A 24722-nucleotide genomic window follows, 5' to 3' on the forward strand; every position below is an offset into this window, starting at 1 on the left:
ACACCAGCTCTTGTGTATGTGGAGGGATAAAAGTATAAAAATAAAAAAAACGAAAAGAGAAAACAAAGAAGTTGAAAGGATTCTGCCTGGTTTTGGTTTATTTCTTTTACAGTGATATGATGTTGCTGCTCTTTGGGGTTTAAGGTCTGAGTTTGAGAAAATTGGTAGAATACAAGTAATAGAAAAGCTGTGATGCACAAAAATATAAGCACACAAGGGAGTTTCATTAAACAGCTCTTTGCTAGGCTTCCAGCATTTCCTGCGTGATTCACAGACTGCCTGTTATAGTCCAGTACTGTGATTGGTCAGATGTAAAATATTGTAGTTTTTGTCTTTTGATTTAGAGAATGAAAGTAGCCAGTAAAGCAGTATACAAATATATAACTGAAATACTAATTATTTGGGGAAAAAAAAGTGGTTTTTAGGTCAATAAATGTGTAAAGTTACTTTGTAGTTATAGGTGACCTTTATTGACAGGTTCTAAATTCAGCTTTCCTTTTCTTTTTTTGAGACATTGGAAGAACACGAGGCAGAAACAGGTATGAAGTCTAAAGAGGCCAGAAAGTATATTTTCAACAGTTTGGATGATATAGTGCACGTGAGTATTAAAGCCTCCTTCCTCTGCAAAAGGAATGTGTGGGAATGAGTGGTGATTTTAAAACATTTTACTGGTTTTGAAAGAAATGCCTTTTAGAATATTACTTATTCTGTCTCAATCATATTCATTCTTCTCTACTGCTCTGAGGAAAACGTCTGGCTGTGTCAGCCCTTTGAGCTTTTTAGTAAAGGTCTTCCTTTTCTATTGCTTGTGGTAAACAGTGGTACTTGTCCTTGTGGTGGGGGAACCCTTGAATTTTGTGTAAAACGTATACTTTCTCTTCCACTTATCTGCCACTGTGGCAAAGAATAAACAAAGAATGCATAGGGAACCTGCTCTGTTTATTTTATGATTTCCAGTATAATTCTGTTATCTTAACAATATAATTCTCAGTATAGTTTTTTAAATATGTAACTGTTTCCTCACTTTTCTTTAGCTTTATACCTCTCTAGTCAATAAGAAAAGGCAATTTTTTGTTGTCTTTCATATCCTGAAAAAAAGATCAAATCTTGTTGCAAGGTTGGCATTAATACATGCTTGAAATTGTTTTTTGAAAATCAGCTCTGTAGTTTAAAGATCTTTATTCCAAATCTTACTTCTTAAATTCCAAGTCCCAAACTGGAGTAAAGCCTTCAGTGATTTTAACTGGGGAGGTTGCAAGGGGGGAGCAGTGTGCGTGCCTAAAAATGGCACCAGTTCCAAGCCAGCTGTTTTGGGATAAGACTAATCCACTGTCCCCCATGTGATAAAAATGCTGAATATTGGTATTTTATAGCAGAAAACAATACCAGGAAGAGTTAAACTAATACACATATCTTCTATCTGACTCTTTTGTTCGATGCCAGGTGAACATGGTGATGGATTTGGAAGGAAGTGACCTGTTGGCAGAGAAGGCAGATAGGAGGGAATTTGTCAGTCTGTTGAAGAAAATGTTGCTTATCGATGCTGATTTAAGAATCACTCCAGCTGAGACCCTGAACCATTCTTTTGTTACCATGAAGCACCTCCTCGATTTTCCTCATAGCAACCAGTATGTAACATAGAAATCTCTGTTGTTGCAATTCATTTGTATAATAGTGTTGTTTCTTCTGTCAGAGAGAAAAAAATCTTTCATCATTTTTGCAGTGTCTTAGAAAATTCTTTCAAGTGCTTGCGGTATTAGATACATCTACTGGGTCAAGGAAACTGGTTGAATAATTATGTTTTTCTCTGAAAGTAACAGAGCAATAGATTTCTAAGTTGGGTTTAGACATGATTGTTAAAATTCCAACACTGCAGAAACTTGGGCGTGATTTTTGGAAGCATGAGCAGTCCTAGTTCCTATCAGTCATTGAGGGCTAGGGCAGGCATTTCCTCTTGAGGTTAACATCTTGGATACTTCCTTTCATGTACTGATTAATGTGGAATATATTGAAAGTTTTCTTGCAGTCCTGGAGTTGAGTGTTTCACTGTGGATTTCCTGAAGTTGCAAGCATTTCACTGAAAGAGCAAGCTTTCCATCTGTTTGGTTTCCTATCTTTCCTCTTTGTACACAGCTGTTCAAAAATGGTGTTAGATGGAAGGAGATGGAAACAGCAGTATTTTTGTTGAATTTAAAATATGCATCACAGAGGCTTGACGTGACCATAGTAACAGCAGTGTTTCTGTTTCTCTACCTGTGTGGATGATCCCATTCTGTGAAACCGGGAAATGTGGGCTTTGAATTACTTTTTTTTTGGCCTTGTTTTGGAGAATTGTTTTTTACCTGTAATGCTATGAAATGGTGATTAAAGCAACTTATTTTCTGGTTCTGATAGAGTGAAGTCCTGCTTTCATATCATGGATATTTGCAAATGCCGATCAAACCTGTATGACTTAAGCAATCGCAATAAAACATCACTTATGAGATCAGTTGCCTCAGGCAGTGCAGCCAACCTGACTGCAAGCTTTACCAAAATTGGTCCAGTGAGGAGTCAGGTAAAAACAATGGTGTGTGTTTCTCTTGGTTTTGTTTCATTTTGTTTGGTTTTAACTGTAAGTTCAGTTAATGCAGTTTTTCTAATGAATTTGTAATTGAAAAAATTATATCTGTTAAGTGGCAAAATCTTCTGTCTTTTACTCTCGTTTTTTCCTAATGTTTTTTTAAACAAATCATTTAGAATGTGTTTCAAATTAAGTTACGAGCTGGGATTGCCAGTGCTGTAGTCTGGTGCCCTCCAATGGCCGAATGTGATGGCTTCATGTGAAATGGATTTGAAATGTTAATTTTTCTAAGTTGTTTTAGTTGTTTACTGTATGAAGTGGTGGGACAGGTGTGTGAGAGATGTAGATTCAGCATTATGATAACGTTGCCTGTGTTCAATCTCTTCCCATAGGCATTAACTGCATCTGCCCACTCAGTTTTGCACCAAGGGATACCACTGCAGGCAGGAACTGCTCAGTTTGGTTGCAGTGATGTTTTCCAACAAGCATTGATTATATGTCCTCCAGCTATTCAAGGTATATTTATCTGCAATTGTCACAATTCCTAAAATATGAGTGTTACTGCCCGTCTGATAGCAATATTTGAGTTTTCCATTATATCCACTTAGGGTTTATATTTAAAACAATTATGTAATTAAAAATCAGCATGTGAGTCAGATGCAGATACATTGCACCTTCCTGAAAGAAACAGCAAATCAGCATCTGCAAAAAATTATTTGAGCAATCCAGAGGCCATCTTCATATACTACACGCACACATACAAATTTATATCTTGGATAAAATTGAGGAACAAAATGTGAAAGGTGAAGCAAGGAGGGTATTCTGAAATAAAATTTGAGAGGAAACAGGAAAGATGGAGGGAATATCAATGTCTTATCCTAGAATATTCATTTATGGAAATGGGAAGGTAGTTTATATTGTTTGCTTATTAACTTAGCTTGATTATAGTCTTCGTTCCAAAGATGGAATTTATTTGTCTTGGTTATGTTCAGCTTCATGTTGAGATCAGGTCTGAAAGTTATGGAGTTTATAGGAAGTAGCTTTTTTTAAGAATGACCTCAGTTCTCCCTCTGTGTTTTAAAGTTTCAGGAATCACACTAGATGCACTCTGAAAAGAAACAAACCAAGAACGTTCAGCCTAAACTTAAACCCCAGGAAATCTTAATCTCTATAGATAAAGGCAGATACGGCACACTTTATCAGTAATGTTATTTGTGGCAGCTGCATCTACCCTGAGTTTCAGAAACTCAAGAAAGGTCTGACTATTCACCAGGCAGTGTCATATAAAGCTGCTTCACACAGATTTCCTTCTGAGCACTTAATTATTTAAATTGTATATGTTCTTTACACAATGCCATACTCCATAATTAAAAAACTCTATTGTTTTCATTAGTCCCAGATGAATAAAGTGATTTATAGAAAAGGAAACAGTACAGGCAGACACTTTATCTGTGATTTGTATACTGTATTCTTAATATGATGATAACTTTCCAAATATAAATTCTGCTACAGCTGAAGTGAAGAGGATATGTTGTTTTCATCACATAGGTGATGAGTTGCTGGCACAGATGAAAAGGGGATCTTAATGGTATCTGGCACTGCTTCAAAGTTTCCCAGCTTGGCTGCTCTGTGGAATATGTGAAGTGCTAAAACTCTCTACTTCTGTCAGAGCTAAGATGTTGCTCTTCTAGATGGCTGTGGGGAAAAATATCAGTCAAGTGCATTTCAAAATGAAAAGCTTTGAAGTGCCTGGTTATAACTTGGTATTATGTTATGACATGAGAGAATTACATCAGATGAAAACTTTCTTTCATCCTGTACTGTAAAGATTAAAAAAAGACTCAACCAAAACACTTACAAACTTTAGTGTAGTAATTCTTTAGTAGTTACCTGTGAACACCCCTTGCTTAATCTTTGACTGAAGCACAAGGCATGAAGTGCAGTTAGAAAATTAGATCAGGGATATTTTTTCCCAGACAGTATTTTCTGCAAGCATGGCTATTCTGTTGCAATGTCTGTTAAAAAAAAAAATTCCACTTTCATTGTAGTTTTACATTATTATGTGAAAAAAGGTTATTGTGATAAACTTTGCAGCATTGCTATACGTGTGCTAGTTTCCTGTGACAATAATGAAATCTATACAGGGCATGAGATGCATCTTTTTTGTACTATGCTCTTGTGAGCAGTGCTATGGTTTGCATTATTTTGATGAAGAGAGGAATAGGATTATGGATTCTACTACAAATATTTGATGAGGTACACAGAAGATTTTACATTGTTTCCCACAAAAGAGATGGTAGCAAAGAGGGACATTACACATGTGGCATTGCCAGCTATAAAAGCTAAGAGGAATGGGTTTCAGCCTGCTGGAAATACAGAGCATGAGATGTGGAGGAGTCCATTCTGAGAAGCTTTGAAATTCAGTTCTGCTTACTTTTATCTGCTTCCTTTCAAATTCTTTTAATGAAGTTTGTGATAAAGAGTAAATGCTTAGCTCTGCAGAACTTTCTGCCAAAGAAATTCCTCTTTCTAGTAGTCTGTTTCCAACTAGTAGCTACTGGCAGTTCTTCTTGGAAATTACAGCTCAAATATTTATTCAGATAAGTTATGGCACAAAAATCTTTTAGGTGTTAATTTGTTTGTCTTGAAAGTCTAAACTATGGAATTAGATCATAAACATATTTCAAAAAATGGTGAAATGTTTTAGGATTGTCTCCTATGTTTGCTGAGAAAATATATGCAAGACTGCTGTTTGCCTAAAGCTTGGGCATATGTTTTTTTCCCCTGACAGGAATTCCTACAAACCACAGCAAACCCACCAGTTTCTCCCTGAGGGTGGATAATGCAGTTCCACTGGTGACCCAAGCCCACGCAATTCAGCCACTACAGATTCGAGCAGGAATCCTTTCTCAGGTTGGCTTACTTTAAAGCAAAACTCTTACTTATTTAGTTAGTAAATGTTTTTAAAAGTAGAGTTCTGTTGCAGTCCCTCTTGTGGTCTGTGCTGAACTACAAGCAGCGAGTGTAACTTCAGTGATTTGCTTGTGCCATAAAACCGCCTGTGCTTCCCAGCAGACGTGGTCGAATCAGACGCAGCAGATCCTGGTTCCTGCATGGCAGCAGGTAGCGCCAGTGGCAGCTCCAGCCACATCTCTGGCCTCTGATCCTGTGGCTGGCCCACAGAGGCTTGGAGACTGGGGGTGAGTCCACCTGCTTTTGTGCAACACCTCAGTGGCTGGGATTTAACAAGGACTACGGGTGCTGGTGCAAATGACTTGCAATATAAACCTGCCTTTCCTTTTCCTCAGGAAGATGATTACCCAGGGCACCCACTACAGCTCAATGATACCACAGCCTCTTTTAACACATCAGATAACCTTGTCTGCCCCTCAGCCAATTAGTGTGGGCATTGCACACGTTGTTTGGCCTCAGCCTGCAGCTACCAAGAGGAACAAACTGTGCCAGAACAGGTCGGTAGGATATTTCTAAGACAGAACATTGAGAGACAGTGTACCTGTCATTGCTGTTTTGTGGGCAAGGGAACAACCTGTAGAAGTGGCATCTTTGTTGGAGACAGTTGCTCTTAGACAGTCTTTTAGGAAAATGGGTCCTTTCTCCTCATGTTTTCAATGTTACTTGGTTATAGATTAGATGGAAAAATACTTGCAATAGTAAAAGGTTTTAATTCTTTTTGATTAGTATGTGCCTGTCGTGGTGGAAGGTTGTCTTTACAGGCTTTGGAAAGGTGTAAGAATATATTCAGGTAGCTCTTACGAGATATTCCTAAGTTAACATGAGGGAGGATATATCTGGTTTAGACAACTGAAAATAAAGAGAGACTGTATAACAGGGTTGCAGTGTGCCTTGCAGTCGTCTTTCCTTGGGAGCCAAAGATACTTCAGCTGCTGGCTGAAGAAAATATGCCCCATTGCCATGCAAAGTAGTGGCAAAGGTGTGGGATGCTCCATAAGGGGGGAGGTATGGGTTAATGCTGGCAGTGTCAGCAGTCCTTTATTAAGCAAGGGGTTCATCTGGAGGCTACCAGCCTTTGTTTTCAAGGAGAATCTTTGCATGAAATCTGGCTGGATTTTGTTTGTTTGTTTTTCACCCCAATGGGATTTTTATTTCTTTTTTCCTTTATAAGAAAGTGTGATTTTCAGTATACTGTATTCAGTGTTGTGGTCTTTGATATTACATACTTGGTAACTTTCTCATTAATGTCTGAAACCATCCATGCCAAGCATTTTTGCCTGTGTTTACTGTTCTGTGTTTTTCTAAATTGGTGGCTTAGCCTACATTGCCTGCTTTAGTTTTGTTGAAAACAGTACAGTTTCCAGATCTCTTGGCAGAGATTCACTAAATGCCAAATGATGTGTTTCCTTCGCAGGAGCAACATGTTACAAAACACCAATATCCAAAATTCAGCCTTTATATCTCCAAAGATACTCAACCTGAAGGCTGTCAAGAGAATAAGTTGTATAGAAGCACAGGACAATCTAAACTCTGAAGGACAGGAGAGCAGCTGCTGTGAGGCCTCGGTCAGGCTGGCCCCTGACCCCTCTGTCCCCAGCACCCCGCGGCAGGCCCTGTTCCTGGCCAGCTCCCCCAGCCCCGCCGTCAGCGTCATCACCATCAGCAGTGACACCGATGAGGACGATGTGGCACAGACACACTCACTGAGGGAGTGAGAATCTGCCTTTATTTTTGTTAAACTTTAATACAGCCGTCTTAGCACAGCTACTGCAGCTAATGAATCTGAGTTAAAAATGGACAAACAACGAGCTTCTAATCCAATTTCAGGAGGAAGTTAACTTTGTAGCACTCTGTTATTTGAAGGGGAATGACACTGTCAGAAGTCTCCCTCATTAATCTGTGTGTTACGCCTTTTCAAACCATAGTTTTTTTAGTTTTTTCATAACAATGTCATACCATATCTATTGTTCAAGATCAATCTTCTTGCCATGTGTACTCAATGTGACCACTCTAGCAGTAGCATCCAGTAGATACTATTACATACGTATGGGTAGAAAATACTTCTCTAACAGTGTGAAAAGGTGAACCTTTGGGTGCAAAAGCAGATGCTGGGTATTGTCCCCCAGTGGAGTTTTCTTTCACAGAGCCATCACAGAAGCATGCAAGGCTTAAAAGTTTAATGTTTGTTTGACTTCATCTTTACTTGTAATGATTCTGAACTAGAAGAACTTGTGTTTTAAATCTAAGCTTTGTCAAAGGTTTCAGGGCTCTCAACTGCTGTAGTAAAATATTTTAATCTACTTGTTTTAGTATTGATTCAGTAAAAAGATTATCCATTTAGTAGGTTTCCAGAAATGCTTGTTTAATCTAGAATTTTAGAAGAATACTGAAAAGATTTCAAGTCTGGTTTGCTTGTAAAAGAAGCAAGGAATTGGATATTAATTTACATTTAAGGGGCCTTTTCTAATATTGGACCCTTTTTGATTCCACAATTGCACTCATTTGAGTGGTGAATGAGAGATGGTGTGTTTGCTGACTGTGTTGCTGTGTGCAGGTGTAAAGGGAGCCTGGAGTGTGAAGCCTGCCAGAACACCCTGAACATCGACCGCGTGTGCTCCCTCAGCAGCCCCGACAGCACGCTCAGCACCAGCTCCTCTGAGCAGTCCAGTCCCTCTCCTTGCAAGAGATCCAACAGGTGAAAAGTCAGGCTCCTTTCAACAAAAAGAGAGATCTTAGTATACAGCAGACTCAGTTTGTACTAAAAAATGCACAAGTTTTGCTATGTTGCCATCTGGTGAGGGCAAATGATCTATTTAAAAATTAATTTACTGGCTTTAAGTTAGTTGCACAGCATAGACTGCTCTGTTCTCATTCCTAGCAGACCTGTCTTGCTGCAGTGGAAGCTTTCAGAGTACTGAATGAATGGTGTTTACACAGAAAATATAAACACATTGCTTGCAACTTCCTTTAGAATAAGAAGTCTTCTAGAGTTTCAAGATTAAATAGGCCAAAGTAGGATGTGACAGATTTGGTCACCACAAATTTTTTAATGGTTCTCCCATTGTGTATCTTGTAATCTTTAATGACATTGATGCCTTTTTTCTTCTACCAAAAGTAAGGCTCACTTAGGTGAACGTGAACAGCTTTTAAATGTCTTTATCTTCACTGCCTCATGTCTAGCTTGAGCCTTCAGCAGTTTCATTGTGCAAAAAAGTTTTTTTAAAATACTTAAAGATTCTATCAGAGCATGTATTGATAAGGAGGTGAACTTCGAGTCTGTACAGACAGTTTTACATGTTTTAAACTTTGGTCAGCCTGAATTAAGGATGCTTTTAATGGATAATTTGTGTATATAAATCTTTATATAAACACAATCCTCTTCCCTCAAGAAAAAAAAGAATAAAAAAAAGACTTGTGCATGGACAGCTGTGACATCCATTTGGAATTCTGTAGAGCCTGACATCTGTGGTGAACAATCCTCTGCAGTGCTGGACACTGGATGCACTGAGGGAGGCAGTTGGTGGTTGTTCTCTGCACTGTTCAGGATTAATCCATCACACAGATTTTTTGGTGGATTAGTTTTCTGTGTGGTTACTGGACGTATCCAGCTCATTCTGCAGACACAACTGTTACATCCAGCAACAAGAGTGCAGTAATGCAGTACATGGAGAGGTCTGTCATTTTTTAGTGTGACTTGATGTAGAAGATAAACCCGGACAAATTCGTGCCGTTTCTGTGACTTTGAAGATATTAAAATAAAAAGTTGCCAGAGTTAAATAGATGGACTAATCCAGGTGTATTTCCCTGGTCCTGTTTTTTAAGCTTTTGCCATATCTGACTGTAAAAGAAGAAAATAATGAGAAGCGTTTGAAGAATTTTCATTCAAATAATTAAATTTTAGTAAAGATTTAGATAGCAGGATGTGTCTTATACTGGAAGGCATCAGGTAGTCTTACTGCTTGGTAGTTAACATTGTCAGTCCTTTGATATTCTTTAATATCAAAACATTCAAAACTTCAGATAAGTTTTTATAAAGACCTGCTTGATTTTATGGTATTTTCTTTGAATTACAAGGAACTGACCTGTAATTTAATTCCCCTTTGTAGTTCAACTTTTTGTCAACAGCAGAGGAATGTGTTGGGCTCTGGTTTCAGTAGCACTCTACTTATATTAAGTCATATAATTAGTAACTTGAATCACAGGTTAATAATATAGAAGTACAATTAATTGCTCAGTAGTTATCACATTATCACTACTTGTTACTTGAAAACCTACTCAGAATTACCTGATTCTGTTGGCTAAATCTTCAGACTTTTGTGCTGGCCCTCATAGTATCAAAGCACTATTCACAAAAAGTTAATTTTCATAAATGGTTTCATTTATATTGTCTTATTTTAAACAACATGCAATAAGGACATGTTACATTAGCTGTAGAACCACTAAAGGACTTGACTGTGTGTTTAGGCATTAGTTAATCCACTGCTGTGTCTTGTATGCTTTAAGTTAAGCATGTATTCCATCAGTTTTTGATATAAAGGAGTTATCTCCTTTCTCCGAGCCTTGCAATTTATGGGTGGGGTGAGTTTGAATACATGTGCTTGTCTTATTAAAGTGTATCATTTTTATCCACCTTTGAGTAATTTCACTTCCATAAATTTTATGTGTTAATTTAAGAAAATGTACCTCTGTCATGCAAATATCTTTGTTTCATTGCAATGCTTTTGTTTTTTGACAGTATGTCAGATGACGAGCAGGAGAGTGGATGTGATACAGTGGATGGTTCCCCAAGCTCAGACTCCTCAGGACATGACAGCCCCTTTGTGGAAAACGGCTTTGTAGACAATAACAATAAAAATAAGGAAGCAAGAGCCTCCGTTAACCCTGAAACCAAATCAACTGTTTGCACAGTAGTGGTACCACCCATGAGACTTGAAAACAGGTTACACCTTGAGGAACAGATGGTGAATACAGGTAAGTTAGTTCAGGTGTTTTTCTATGCCAGTAGGTAAGAATAGAAGTTTTAGTATTTATTCAATGTATTTATTTAATATATGTATGAAGATTTTGACCTACTCGTACAACTGCTAATCTGTAGTAACCACTTCTAAATAGTGCTATGGTTTTACTTTAATTAGTATATTGTATTATTATTTCTCCCTGTATGCTTAAGCAAATGAAATCTTGTCTAACTTTTGTCAGAAGAGAATAGTGACAATAAGAGCATAACATTGTTTATTTCTGTCTTGGAAGATGCTGTGTGCCAGCCACTGAAAAAGGGTCGGTCTGTCCTGGGAAGAATAAACCAGTCTTCTGTTGTAGGAAATCGTCAGCAAAAACTGACATCAGCATTCCATCAGCAACATGGAAACTTCAGTCAGGTATGTGCAATTGCATCTAACAAACTCCAAAGGTGGAGTTGGAGAAGTTGAGTTCCAAACCGAATGCTTGCAGTTTCAGCTGCTGTCAGTGGCAGCTGCAGGTTTTCAGCAGCTTGATTAAAGAAGTGTTCAAATCTTGAAAAATGGATTTCAACTTACTGGGCAAGTCATAAGTATCTTTCTTTTTGGGTCATTTTCTTAAAACAGCTGACTCTATTTAAAAAATAATAGAAAAGCCACACCGGGAAAATTGTCAATGCTTGCACAATATCAAAGCACGAGACAGAAAGGAAAATAATGTTAGCATTTATTTTTCCTGCATCCAAATGCTGAAATACTCATAGTGTGCAGTTAAAATCTGCAGCTGTATCTCAGTGTTGTTTTGTCAGTAGTGTGCATGAAAATCTTTTGAGTACCCAGAGATGAGATAGAGCTTAGCAAACCCAACTATTTCTTACCTTTGTTGCCAGGTAATGAAGCTGGATGGAAGATGGAGTTGTGATTGTGGTTCCATCCAGTGTTAGAAGATACCCAAAGCTAATTTTAAAGTTACTTTTATCATTGCCCAACAACACAGTAAATGTGTCTACTGTGGCTGAGAACTGAAGTTGACACATGACATCAAGTTTAAGCCCCTTTTCATTAGTTAACTTGGAGCTGTAGCTGCATTGAGCTTTCGGTTAGATAGCTGGAGGTACATTAATGTGAGAGCAGTACCTGTTTGTGTAAGTCTTGCAGAGAGACTGTGAATATTGTAAGTTAAATGCTAAATGAAAGCATGCTATGTGTAGATAAGAGGATTTAGCAATAATGACTTGAATAGTTTAGATTGAAAGAAACATTTGGGTGGGTGACACAGTCTCCCCTTCTGCATGATTATGCAAAAGGATTGGTTTAATTAATTCTAAGCAAACCTTAATATGATCAGCATGTATTAATTTTTAATCTCTTCAATGTCTGCAGCTCCTCAGCCTCTTGGCAGAAAGTGTAGAACATTATTTTCATTACCAAAATTGATGCTGATCCTTCCTTCTTTGGTAGATGCCCTATGTAGTTTGAAGTCTGCATCATTTAATGGGAGTAATTGATTTTTAGTCTTTTCTCTTTGTGACTGTTAATGATTGCCACATCCTCCTGTGATCATAGCCCTAGACTTCTGTTTGCCTAGTTGTCTCAGATATTTTCAATCCGTTTATTATTTTTTCTGCTCTCCTCTAAAATTTCTCTCCTATTTGTCCTCTTTGTGCCTCATTATGGTGCCCAAACTGAATGCAGCACTTCCAATTGATGCCAAGCCAGTGCTGAGTAGAGTGGAATAAGCACCTTGCTCATGTGATACATGGTATTTCTGTTAAAACAGCCCAGCATGGCATTTTATCCTTTTTCTTTTTTTTTCCTTTGCAAGAGCATTAAAATAATTTGTGTTCCGTTTTCCATCTCTTATTGTCTGTGCTGCTACCTAAATAGCTAATACATCTTTTTTGTTCCGTTGAAGCATTTAATAATTCCCGTCTCTCTATTTCTCCCAATTTTAAGTTGACTAGTTTTAGTGCATTACTCCATTTTTCCCACTCTCTTGGTGCTCGGGATGACTAAGCCCTGCCCGTTTCTGTGTGTGTGGCCAGGTTCAGCACTTCGGCTCGGGGCCGCAGGAGTGGAACGGGAACTACGCTCCGCGGAGGCAGCAGGCTTTCCTCCCGGCCACGGTGGCTGGCCCCGCGTTCTCCCTGCCCCAGGGCAGCCCCAGCCACGGCCCGGTGCCCGCGCACCTCTCGGGGAGCTCCCACCTGGGCGGGCAGCCCGCCATCCTCCCGTACGCGCCGTCGGCGCCGCTCAGCACCGCCGCGCCCGTCGCCCACCTCCTCGCCTCGCCCTGTACCTCAAGACCTTTGTTACAGCACCCGACCTACAACCTGACTCACCCCAGTGGGATCGTGCACCAAGTTCCAGTCGGCATTAACCCCCGCCTCCTGCCTTCCCCCACCATCCACCAGACTCAGTACAAACCCGTTTTCCCGCCCCATTCGTACATCGCAGCGTCGCCTGCTGCTTACACGGGATTTCCACTGAGTCCGACAAAACTCAGCCAGTACCCATTCATGTGAGGACTCAGACACAGTATGTTGAGGAAGCTCGATGATACAGAAGTTTGGTTTGAGAAGAAACATGGTATTTATTAAATATTAGCCATGGCACAACAGGAAAATTATTTTTTTGAATCATGTAGACTTGGGTGCAATTTAAACAACTCTGAGCTTTAAAAAAACTCACTTTTAATGTGTTTTGCACATTTGGTATAACTTGTCTTTGGTCATGTTATCTTCTTATATAGTAACTTTAGACAGGTGACTTATGGGAGCAGAAATCTGGTTTTGCTCCTGCTATTTTTTATAAAATTGCCTTCTAACTAGTGCAAGACACGTCTACATTTGGGAAGCCATTCAGTGTACAGAACTAGAGCAACAGATGCACATGTGTCAGCAGTACAGTGTAGAAGTAACTTGTTTGTATTGCGTATCTTGGTGTTTAAATGTTGAGTCACTTACCTAAGAGTTGAGCTGTTGTTCTTCACATTGCATGTGTCTTTTGCATGGGCAAAGAAAAGGCCTAAACATTGCTCTTAAATGTTGTTGTCCTAATAATCTCAGCTGCATTGTAAACTGTTCCCACACATAGTGCCTTAAATATTTGAGGTTGTTAATGTTATTACTTATATATAAATGTTGAGGACTGCAGCACTTAAAAGTTCAGATCTGCTGATTTTTTGATAGCGTAATGCTCATTTTGGGTTTTGTGTGGTATGATTTTAGTATTGGGTGTATTTTCCTTATTGAGAAGGCAGCACATTTTGCCGTAGCTGAATTTTGCTGTCTTTTTTTTCCCCCCAGAATGATCTAGCTTCAAGACAGGACTTTAGTAGTGCTTAAGGAAAGTTGATTCAGTAGCTATTGAGTAGTGACACACAAGACAGTATTTCATACTGGTAAATGGAACTGCAATACAACCTAAGTAGTTTATTTTAAAAGTGTTTGTCTAATTGGATATAATAAAATGTTTAGAGGTGAGGTAGGCATGACTGACTAGCTAATGAAAGGAGAAGCCAAGTGCTCATTGATCCATGATGTGGTTTCATCTTAGCTTGAGCAAACCATGCAGTATTTAATAACTAGTAGCAGAATATTTACTATTGAAGCTTGAAAAAGATGTGAGTTCTTTGTGTGCAATCTTTCATTTATGCATGGGAGAGATTTTAGTCTTTTTACATGATAGTATTTGTTTTCGCCTGTTGTGGGTGTTTGCTTATTTAATACATTCCGTCAGGGACGTAAATTACATGCTTTTTGCATTAATTTTTTTTTTTCCCTTAGGAAGTGTGTCTTTTTGTTTTTTGTTTTGTTCAAATGAAGTTGCTTTTGCAGCACCAAAGACTTAATCATCCATTTCCTATAAAAGGTAGCTACTTTTTCATAGACCTCAAGTATACTGTAGTGTAGAGATGGGATTTACGGAAGGTGTTAAGCTGAGGCTGTGTTTTAGCTTATGGGCAAGTAATAAATTGTATCATTTATCTTGAATGTATCATAGATAAGCTGCTATATAATGATTGCCACTTCAGATAGCTGTGAAATTAGGTGATAACTAGTTCTTTCTTAGCCTTCTAATTTCTGTACAAGTCTAATTACATGAAATAGAAGCTGGGTTTTGGGTTTGGTTTTTTTTTTTTTTAAATTTCTATTTTGTTTTCATGTTTGAAGTGTCGTAACTACTATACTGTAAATGATGGAAGATGATTGCATATGTTTTTTTGGGGTGTGTTATTTGCATCAGTATTTTATCTCCATTAACTTTGAGCTCATCACTGCATATAAGTGGATGTATTAATGTAACTTAATTTTTTTATGTTTTCATATTGGCATTGTGTAGACACTTAAGAAGCTGCATCTTGCAGGCTTGACTTAACTTTTTTTAAAACAAAATCTGGAATACAATCCTTGCAATGTTGACTGGAATAAGAGTGCAAAGCATTTGAGTTTAACTCTGTCAATAAGCTAATAACTGGTAATCTTTTTCTTTACTCCACTAACACAAGCAGTGTTTTATTTAATGAATGTCTGAATGAAATAAATGTGCCTACATTTGATTTATTTTTTAAGTAATAACTAAAATACAACAGTATTAGATCATAAAAAAAAAGAAAATACCAGCAGTACATTTTTAATCATACTGAAAATTAAGAAACCTAACTTTTCCCAAAAGTTTCAATGTTTTTAGTAATCAACTCTATGCATTTTGTACGAGTGTGTGTGTATATAAAGTATACATTAGCAACTAGGAGTATCCTGATGAATTTGAAATCTTACCAACACATGTGAAGCCTAAACATAGGGAGTCAAATTGGATGTCCACTTCTACCACTTCAAACTTGTGCTGTGTGGTCCAGCAGGCAGTTTTCTGTTCACTCCCTCGTGTTGGGAAGCGCCCTTTTTTTTGGTGCTCACTCCATTGCAGGCAATGGACACACCAAGAACCACCAATGCAAGCGGAGCACATCGATTTTGTATCGTGGTAACAACAACAACAACAAAATACTGCATTTTTTTTTCCTGGGGCCACGGGGATCATCATGTGTCTGATGTATTTTCTGTACTTTCTTTTTACTGTGCTTAAGGTTTGGAGCTGATGTGCTTGTTAAATTGACACGGTTCTCTGTATATCACCACAGTATCCTGCTGCATGCAGGAAAAGGTTGCTGTAAATGCGCCCCAAATTAGATCTGCTGCTCTTTCTATGTATTGTAATCTTAGAAATGTCTGCATTTCAAAGAATGAAATATTTGGGATCCTGCCACAGCTTAAATTCAATACACCAGGTGACTTTCCCCCCTCCTCCTGCAATATACTCTGAGAGAATGGACTCTTGTCACTGCAAGTGTCTGGGGCCCATCTGCAGAAATAAAAGCTTTCAGGGCAAGGGCCTTTTCTGTGAAAAAAGTCATCCTCTGAGAAGCATTTTTACATGATACCGTTTTAATGCCTTTTTTAAATAAAACACTGCATGACTACAGAATTGCATATCTGCATATTACTTTAATTTGCAAGGTTTTATATGAATTTCTTGTGTTCAGTTTTTAACTTCAGGGTGTTTTATTGGTCAAATATGCTACTGTATTAACTCTTTTTTTTTTTTTTTTGGTTTTAATTTTTAAATCTTCTGTTTTTACTGCTAATTAACGTGGTTTGTGTTAAGTAAAAGTTAAATCACACTGCAAGCTGTAGGAAGACTTGTTCTAGAAACACCCAGTGATAGAGACTTGATTATAAGGTTGAACTGTTACTGTTTAACAATTTGTAGACTTGTGGCTTTTTTTTGCTTTGGATTTCTCTGCTACACTAGTTTGCCATGTAGCAATTGCACTGTGCAATATTACAATATGAGGACTGGGAAAATTTTTTATGGATGTAATGTCTCTTACAGTTTGCGATAGTATTTCTTTCTAGTTCTCAGTGATTTAAATGTGACCAAGCCTTCTGTACTTTGTCACAAAAAGCGGGTTTTCCAGGTGACTATTTTGGTGAGTGTCAAAATAAGAATTTATGGTGTATTACTGTCAAGATTCACTTTGAATTAAAATATATATTGCAGCAGACGACTTCTGGTGGCTTTTGTTTTTTGCTGTGTTACATGAAGGCAAAGATTATGAAAATTGACTGAGAGGGCTCTAAAATTCTGATGTAATCATTTGACTATGCCTCTTTCTGAAATTTAAAATTTTATTAGCTTTCAAGGCTTGCTTCAGAGGGTCTTGAGGGGCTGTCTTTAGTGCAGCCACACCTTGAAGGTTCTTTGTTCTGGATGTCCCAGTTTTACAACCGTAGAGGAAGGTTATGTGGCCCAAGTACCAGCAGACACCTTGCTGCTGCTGAGGTTTGTGCCAAGCCGGTGGCAACTGCTGCCCAGTCAGCAGGAAGGTGCTCCTGCTGCCACAGATGGCCCCACATGGTCAGTGGCTCCAGATGGCCAGCTGATATGGACCAGACATCCATGGAAGGCACATTTGGCAGTGCTGTTTTCAGCCAAATGTGCTCACTCTGCCGTGGGGTTGCAGTGCTTGCTGAAATCTGGTGGTTTGGAAGCTGCATGAAGGGGTGGTTGGGCACACACGTGTGCTTGTGGGGGGGATGGTTTCTGTGCCTACCATTGCATTTAAGGGCAGTCAGAAATGAAATGTAAAAGACTGAAATGACAGTGCAGTATGTTTTTGATACCAAAATATTTCAGAATTGTCAGAAAGCTTTAATTTGCTAAATACACGGCGCTGCTGATGCCGATCTGTCACAGCACTCACTCTTTAGTGCAAGTTGGTCACTGTCTGCAAAGCTTTTCCTGCAGCTCTGTGCCTCAGGTGATGTGTAAACACCTCTGTCCGAATTCTGTGGACACCTGTTGCTTTGAAAGCTGCTTCCTTTCCCTTCTTTACAGTTAGCCTCGTGTATTGTCGACTTTGAAACGCATGTAGGTATCTAAATCCCACTTTTCCCATGGCAAATAGGACCACTGGCATGGTGTATTTCACACTCTCATTTCTGACAACATCTAACAAGGAAAAGCAGCCTGAGACTTTCAGAGGGAATACTCTGCCTGTGAAGTCCTTTCTGTTCTTGCTTTCTACTAGTAATGATGTCCAACTGTCCCCTTACGTTTTTTCCCATCCTGTGGAAGGAGTGGACCAGGACAGGCAATTATGTATAAGTCATCTTCCTCTTTAACTGTCTTTAGGATGACTTAACACTGGTTTAAAATTTGGTACTTTCCCTGTCACTAAATGCAAAGGACAGGTTTGTACTGCAGTTAAGATGGCAGATTCATTCAAGGAAGAGTTTCCAGATCAATGGGGCTGTCACGTGCCACAGATCTGCAGTGGGACAAAGGGGTTCAGGGTGATGCTGTGTTTTCTCAATGAATTAGCCTTGGTTTTCAGCTGGTGAGATGATCAGTCTCTGGGAGGCAACAGAGAAGCTATTGTTTGGTACAAGTCACAGAGCAGTCCTTGTGATCATGGTGGAGTCACATCCATCACTGCAGCTCATGGATGCTGTGAGTTCAGCTCCTGTAATGGACCGACGCAGCATGAGTGGAAGTTTGGGAGGGTTGTGAATAGTGCTGCTCCCCACTAGAGAGCTGTAGCTTCCTTATAGGCCTGTAATGTTCAGCAGGTGGTGTCTGGAGCAGTGCCGAGCTCTGGGAACACCAGAGGAAGGCTGTAGCCCCTCCTGCCTCTTCCCACACTGTGACTGAAATGGCTGACGTGATGTCCTGCTGTGCAGGAAGGTTTTTTAACTCGTGGATAAGGTTTGACGTTGATTAATGTTAATTATATCTTCCTGCCTTTCACCTGGAGGAAGGAAGTTGCATTTTCCCTCTCAGGAGGGGTGGGTTTGTGCTCTAAGCAGCTTCAGATAATTCTACCTGCCCTTGTCCTGGGGAACAGCACTGAGTATTCTTTGTTAGAACGATAAAGCTTTATGCTGAGGGACTGAAATACACATTTGAATGGATTCTTCTCCTCAGACCCTAAAATAGCAGGTTAGGAGCATCTACACCCTGTTGGCAGAGGTGCCTGGAGGCTGGACTCCATTCTGTCATTGTATTTGGGGAGTGAGATGTTTATCACAATGAAAAATCCCAACTGTTCTCTTGCAAAGAGAGGCCCTGGCCTGCCACCAGCTTCATGGAGAAGTCACTGCCTGGCCACAGGCACTTTTCATCCGTGGATGAGATCCTCATCTTATGGATTCCCTCATAAAAAGAAGCAAGACTCTGAATGTTTGCAGTAGGTCTGCTGCAAGCAAGGCAATTTTGGATCTGGAAAAAAACCCCAACTAAACAGGATTAGAAAAGTTAAGTTTAGGAAGTAGCTAACTGCAGTTAAAACCCCAGTGACTTTTCATTAGCTGTAAAAGATCCATTCGTCATTCTGGAAAATACACATTTTTAAAATCCTTTGAAATAACAAATCAATCTGCTACTTGTGTTTTATATATAATACATACACAAACACATTGTGTAATGGAAAATTAAGAGAAAACTATGCTTAATGCTTAAGAGCTAGACTGAGAAAAAGTGCTGCCAAAAATAGCTTTTTGATGGCTCTATTGCAAAGCCGAGTTATGACAAAACCTAAAAAAATATGAAAATGATGATATGAGGTTTGTGCAGGGCTCCCTGAAGGTGCCAGCAGAGGGCCCCGCACTAAACGTGCTGTCCCTGGATTAAGCCGAGGGATGAGCAAGCTCCATTTCACTATAATAATCATAACCTGCCATCTTTGCTCTGGTTAATCGCTCGCAGTCATCAAGGGGAAGCTAATTTTGCACGGAACGAATTGGTGATTTGGGGGAAAAGTAAAACGGCAGAAATGGGACAGCATAATTGTGTTGGTGACACTGGGAGTGTGCTGAACCAGTCAGATAAATATGTAATTATGGGTTGTCACGGCTGTGGAGATGCTGCGAGTGGCTGGGTACCAGGATGTCAAGCTGTGGCTGGCCCATGCTGAGGTTGCTCCACCTCAAACCTGACTTCTAAGAATTTCTCAGCAACACAACTTCCAGCAGAGCAGAAGTGCTGGGTGTCTGGGGCAGCTTTCCTTCATGCAAGCAATGCTGCAGCCTTTCAGGATCAGCTCTCGGGGTCCTGGAGCGTGTTGTACCCCAAACCCACCTTTGCATTGCTCCTCCTCCCATCATCACTGCCTGTTGCCCACAGGTATGATCTGGGAATGAGAAGAATTCATGGAAGCAATTCCAGGAAAGAGGTGATATCAGAATAAAGAATTCATGCTGCCTCTGCTGCAAATAGGACTTGGAGAAAACACTAAATGAACTGCCCTAGTGTTGGCTGTGACTGTGACTGAGGCAGTAGCTGGGGCTCACCCCTCTGCTGTCCATAACAGATTTCATGGGCTTCGTGTTAATCTCCCGGTGTACCTTAAAGCAAAACAGAGAGGAACCTCTGTCTTGGCGCTTGCCTTTGAGTCTGGAGGTCTGAGCCCTATCCCAGCCGGGGAGGGAGTGATGGAGTGAGCACAGGAGAGGGGCGACCAGAGAAGACCTCTCCTGTGTTTGCACAGTGGGTGGCTGAGGACGTACCTGCCAGTTTGGTCACCTGCTGCGGTACACGCGAGCTCCTTTATTCCCAGAGCTGCTTCTGCACTTGCAGAAATGCTGCCAGTGGTGATCGGCGCTGTGGCAGGGCTTGGGCTGCTTTGCCAAGAGGAGGCGCTGGCTGGTGCCTGGGATAACGAGGGACATCTTTGGAGATGTCCTGGCCCGGCGACTCCCAGGTCGGGGACATCAGCTGGCAGTGAACGGTTCCCACAGTGAGCGGAGAGGGACTTTTAGCCTCGCCAGGTCGCAGCACCGCTGCGAGAGGGTGCACCTCCGTGTGCTCCCAAAGGCAGTGCCGGGCACAATTGCTTCAAACAATGAGGGAGGTGCCAGATGCCCGAGAGCCGCTGTCGCGCTGCACCTGCCCCGGCGGGCACGGCGGGCGGGGGCCGAGCCCCGCCGCCCCCGCAGCCGCTCCCCGCTCCTGCCACGGCCCCGGCGGAGCGCGGGGGGCGGCGGAGGGGTCCCCGCGGCCCCGGCAGCGCCGCCCCCGCTCCCGCCTCCCCGCGCTCTGAGGGCGGGGAGCGGGGCCGGGACTGGCGGCGCCGAGAGCCCTTTGTGGGTGAAGCTCCGTTCCGCGGCGCTCGCCGCGCCGGAGCCCGAGGGGCCGCGCCGCCGCTGAGGAGCCCCGGCCCCGCGCCCCGCGGTGCGGGCAGAGCCGCGGGCGGCATGCGGGGCCCCCGCTCCGCCCCCTCCGCCGCCGCCTGCCTGCGGAGCCGCCGCTCTGGAGCCCGGCCGGCGATGGGCAGCGCTGCCCGCTGAGCGAGGCGCGGGGATGTGGCGGCGGGCGGCGGGCGGGCGGAGCGGGGCGCGCCCCGAGGCAGCGCCCGGCCCCGCGCCCCCGCGCAGCGCCCGGCCCGCGGGCGGCGGAGCGGGCCCGGCCGCGGCCGTCCTGCTGCTCGCGGTCATCGTCGCCGTCCTGCCGAGCGCCCGGGCCGAGCCGGGTAAGCAGCAGCGCGGGCGGGGGGCGCGGGCGGAGCGCGGGGCCGTCACCGCCCTGCCCGCGGGGCTCCGCGGGGCGCTCGGGCTGCCCGGCGCGGAGCAGCCTCACCTGCTGCGGTGGCACCGGCTCCCCGCCTGCCCGAGCCGCGCTCCCGGAGGGACGCTCCGAAAACGCCAAGCGTGCCCGGTGCCCGGCACCGCCGGGAGCGGGGAGCAGCCAGGCGCTTCTCTTTGTCTGCCGCATCCTTTTTTACTGCTCGCGGAACAGAGGCTCCTGTGTGGACTGGGGATGCTCGGGTTTGCTGCCTCGCCCCGAGACAGCAGCGCTGCCGTCACCCCCGGGCTCCCTGGCTGGCGCACAAATAACAGCTTTTCCTATGGGACGGGATAGTCGGATTAGGTCTTGTTCCTTACAGAGAAAGGGACGGGCAGAGGCTTTTGTTAAACCAGAGGATCAGTTCTAGTGATTCTGTGTGTGTGTGGTGGGGAGGAGGGGAAGATAAGGAGGGGTTAGGAGAGGGCAAGCTCTGCTGAGATCTGAGCGCTACATCTCAAATGCAGCTGGAAGCTCCGACAATTTCTGGGTTAGATTTTTCCTGTTTGCCTCGACTTTTTGAGTCGGGCAGTGTCCTGTGCTCTCCAGACTTCTTACAGCAGTGGATATACTCTGTGACCTCAATGCAGAAATGGTTACTGTTGCTGGCAGTTATTGTATGTGCCAGATAGAGATGCCAAATATAATTCTGAGGCTATGCTAAAAGAGGCTAACATTGATATAGGGCCAGATTATTCCTGGATGATTCATGGATTTAAGAAAGGAGTAGGGACCTGAGTCCATGTTTCGAAGCTGTTAACACATATTTTCAGTAAATGTATACAATTGATGTCAGTTTTACAGCCATAACATAATAAGATTTCTCATTTGCAGGTTGCAGGTTGGTGGAACAGTGCCTCTTACTGCATTACGTGTGCTGAGCATGTAAATACCACAGTCTGATTTACCTCTATAGCACAAATTGACCCATGATCAGAGGAATGGCTAATTTTTTACCTTTGCTTGTCAAGTCGGTCTGGATTTCACAAGAACTCTTGTACCACACCTAAGTTATGAAATGTGTGCCTTCACTTGGGGGTAGCCAGGCTCTCAGAGCTCAGTTGCTAAAGCTGAGGTATTCCTGCAAATGCAACAAGACACCTCATCACGCTCCAGGATGAGATTCAAGAGTAGAATGAAAAGTGTTAATATTCTGTTTCTTCCTTTGTGATCTGCATGTCTGTGTGGCACAGCCATGGTTTCATTTGTAAGTGAAGAAATCCAATAGAGTTAAAAACCGTATTTGAACGTGTCTCATAGCCAACAGCTTGGAAAAGAGAAAAAGAGGTGAGAAGCCACAACAGTGCCAAGCCAAAGTACATAACCACAGCCTACAGTGGAAAATAGTGTCATTGATAGACTTTGCCTGGGAATTTTAGATTATTGGGTAGTTACATTAAGATACTAAACATAATTTGTTGTACTTGATAGCTTTGAGCTTTACTGCTGAAATTGCAAATAAAACTTTACTACTCCTGTGCAATGCTGATCACTAGATATGATTGCTGAGGTGCATAAATTGGATGTCAGTTAACCTTAAAAGCTCTGCCTTCCAGAGGGATAGAGCTCATGCAATGCTGTTTCCCATTGAAGTCAGGAGCAAAACATGTGGTAGAGGCAGATTTTCAATGAAGAACATAATTTGTGTCTAAGAACGTAAATATAGAGCAGTCTACATGTAGGCCAGGATTTCTTTTAAGCAAATGTACTTTTACTGATTTTGGTGGTTACTACAGGAATGTGTACGATTTATAGAGCAGAGCTACTGCCATGGAATCCAAGTGGTGATACAGGATGCAGTAAACACTAAGAACAGCACTTGTCATGCACCATTTTTACTACAGCTTCCTCCACTGGGGAATATTTGCCTCTCTGGGTAAATTATATCTGTACAGATGCACACACTCACGGCTGAATGCTCCACTCGTCTTTTGGGTTTGTGTGCAACACATGGCATTGCAGTGTGTGAAGACAAAGCAGGGAACCAGGAGCATGGAGGGAAAAACCTGTTTTACTCTGCTGCTACTGCTTCAGAAGACAACTCAAAATTTTCCTGATCCCTGGGATCAACTATATTTCCTTAGACCTCAACAAGAATTCAACACAAAGGGCAATGATCTCCTTGAAAAGAGATCCTGGCAGGATGAGCATTGGGTTTCCAGCTGTTGGAAGCAGAGAGATTGGTTAACTCTGTGTTAGGGACTCAGAGCCAGACCTCGGTGCTGGTCAGTGCCTTTGGAGAGTTTCACCAAGGACTACAGAGTGATTAGGTTTCAAACAGCAGCTAAGAAGCTTTATTAGTAGTTTTACAAGTATTTTATGCTTCTTTAGCTGGGTACATGCCATATTGCCCAGTGGCATGCACAGTTAATAATTAATTTCCACAGTATGTCACCCCCAGAACTACTGCTTGTATTCAGGTTGAAAACAAAATTACATTGCCCACCATAATCAGGATTACAGAATGGCCAGTGCAAAAGTTAAGTCAAACTGAATATATCTGTCAAGAAAGAAAAAAGTAAAGCACCAGAAATCAAATGAGGGAATGTGAAGGTTTGGGTCGAGTCCTACTATGCTCCAACCAGGTAGAACTCGCTTATGACAGAGCTATGAACCATGGGCAACCATTTTCCCTGGGAGAAGGAGAGACACAGTTTTGAAAGGCAGCTGTTGAAAGCTGATCTGGTGTTGGTGGAGCATCTCTCAGCCAGTCAACACCTATGTCACTATTGTTTGAGTGAAACAGAGGAAAAGGCACATTGCTCACAGTTGTGTTGCTCATGAGATTAATCAGCTAATCAGAGGGAGTGCAGTGGGGAGCCCACGGAAATAAAGTTTTCAGAAACAATAAAATACACTTTTCACATTTTGAATCATCCTTTATGCTTGCTTGTGTAGCCTGTTTGAATGATAAACTTGTCAGGGAAAGGTCCATTTCTCTCTGTGTTTGCTACACACCAGCACAGTGAGATCTCACCTTAATTAACAACGATTTCACAAACAATAAGGAGACCTCCAGCGCGGTGGCTGCTTCTCGCAGCTGGAGCTTTGATTGAACAACTCGGAGAGCGCTCCGTGCCAGCTGCTAAATTGCCAGCATCACCTCCCACAGACCAGCTCCCAGTGCATGGCAGCTACCTGAGCACTGACTCAGTGCCTCTCAGCTCCTGAAACTCCCCAAAAAGCACCAGAATTGGCACATCTGGAAGCGTACAGGTTGGTGTTCTCGCTGCCGGAGGAGCTGTTGCAGAGGTGAGGGCTGTGAACATATGGGGCACGAGTCCTTCCCTAGATCCATCTCTGCATTATGGAAAGTGGTGAGGACATGGAAAAAGGCACCCTCCACCTCCTGTGGTCGCTCTCCAGAATTACCAATGCAGCATTCTGGAAGATCAATAGTTTTAGATTGGTCATGTTGCTCTTTCAGTGTTCTGATCATCCCGACAGATGCTTGCAGACATCTCAGGTATCCTGTGAAAGAACAGTGCAAAGTTCAAGTTCTATCTCATTTTAGTCAAAACAAAACAGGGGTCTACAGCCAGGGCTGAAAGAATGGGCTACCAGGAGCACACAAAAAGGTGTTTCTTTGGCAGGATTTGAGGTTTTGA

The 24722-nt window shown here is 42.0% G+C and overlaps 2 protein-coding genes across 8 annotated transcripts in view; both read left to right on the forward strand.

Annotated features, from left to right (window-relative positions):
• HIPK3 (homeodomain interacting protein kinase 3) overlaps positions 1–16558 on the forward strand; it is a 68208-nt gene extending 51650 nt beyond the window's left edge. For 6 of the 7 annotated variants that reach the window (XM_082284008.1, XM_082284009.1, XM_082284010.1 and 3 more), the window contains exons 5-16: positions 512–598; positions 1444–1628; positions 2395–2566; positions 2953–3076; positions 5352–5473; positions 5636–5760; positions 5869–6030; positions 6948–7244; positions 8088–8228; positions 10269–10504; positions 10784–10911; positions 12537–16558. In XM_082284008.1, the coding sequence (XP_082140134.1) occupies positions 512–598; positions 1444–1628; positions 2395–2566; positions 2953–3076; positions 5352–5473; positions 5636–5760; positions 5869–6030; positions 6948–7244; positions 8088–8228; positions 10269–10504; positions 10784–10911; positions 12537–13016 (2259 nt within the window). In that variant the 3' untranslated portion in view covers positions 13017–16558. The remainder of the gene's footprint in view (positions 1–511; positions 599–1443; positions 1629–2394; positions 2567–2952; positions 3077–5351; positions 5474–5635; positions 5761–5868; positions 6031–6947; positions 7245–8087; positions 8229–10268; positions 10505–10783; positions 10912–12536) is intronic. The other variant, XM_082284013.1, reaches the window with a different exon arrangement.
• Positions 16559–20853: 4295 nt separating this feature from the next.
• Positions 20854–24722, forward strand: part of KIAA1549L (KIAA1549 like) — a gene marked incomplete at its 5' end in the record, with an annotated part of 123285 nt that continues 119416 nt past the window's right edge. The window contains one exon of the mRNA XM_082283924.1: positions 20854–21022. Within this exon, the coding sequence (XP_082140050.1) occupies positions 20854–21022 (169 nt within the window). The remainder of the gene's footprint in view (positions 21023–24722) is intronic.

Source organism: Coloeus monedula, assembly GCF_965178545.1.
Source record: "Coloeus monedula genome assembly, chromosome: 6".
Taxonomy (NCBI): domain Eukaryota; kingdom Metazoa; phylum Chordata; class Aves; order Passeriformes; family Corvidae; genus Coloeus; species Coloeus monedula.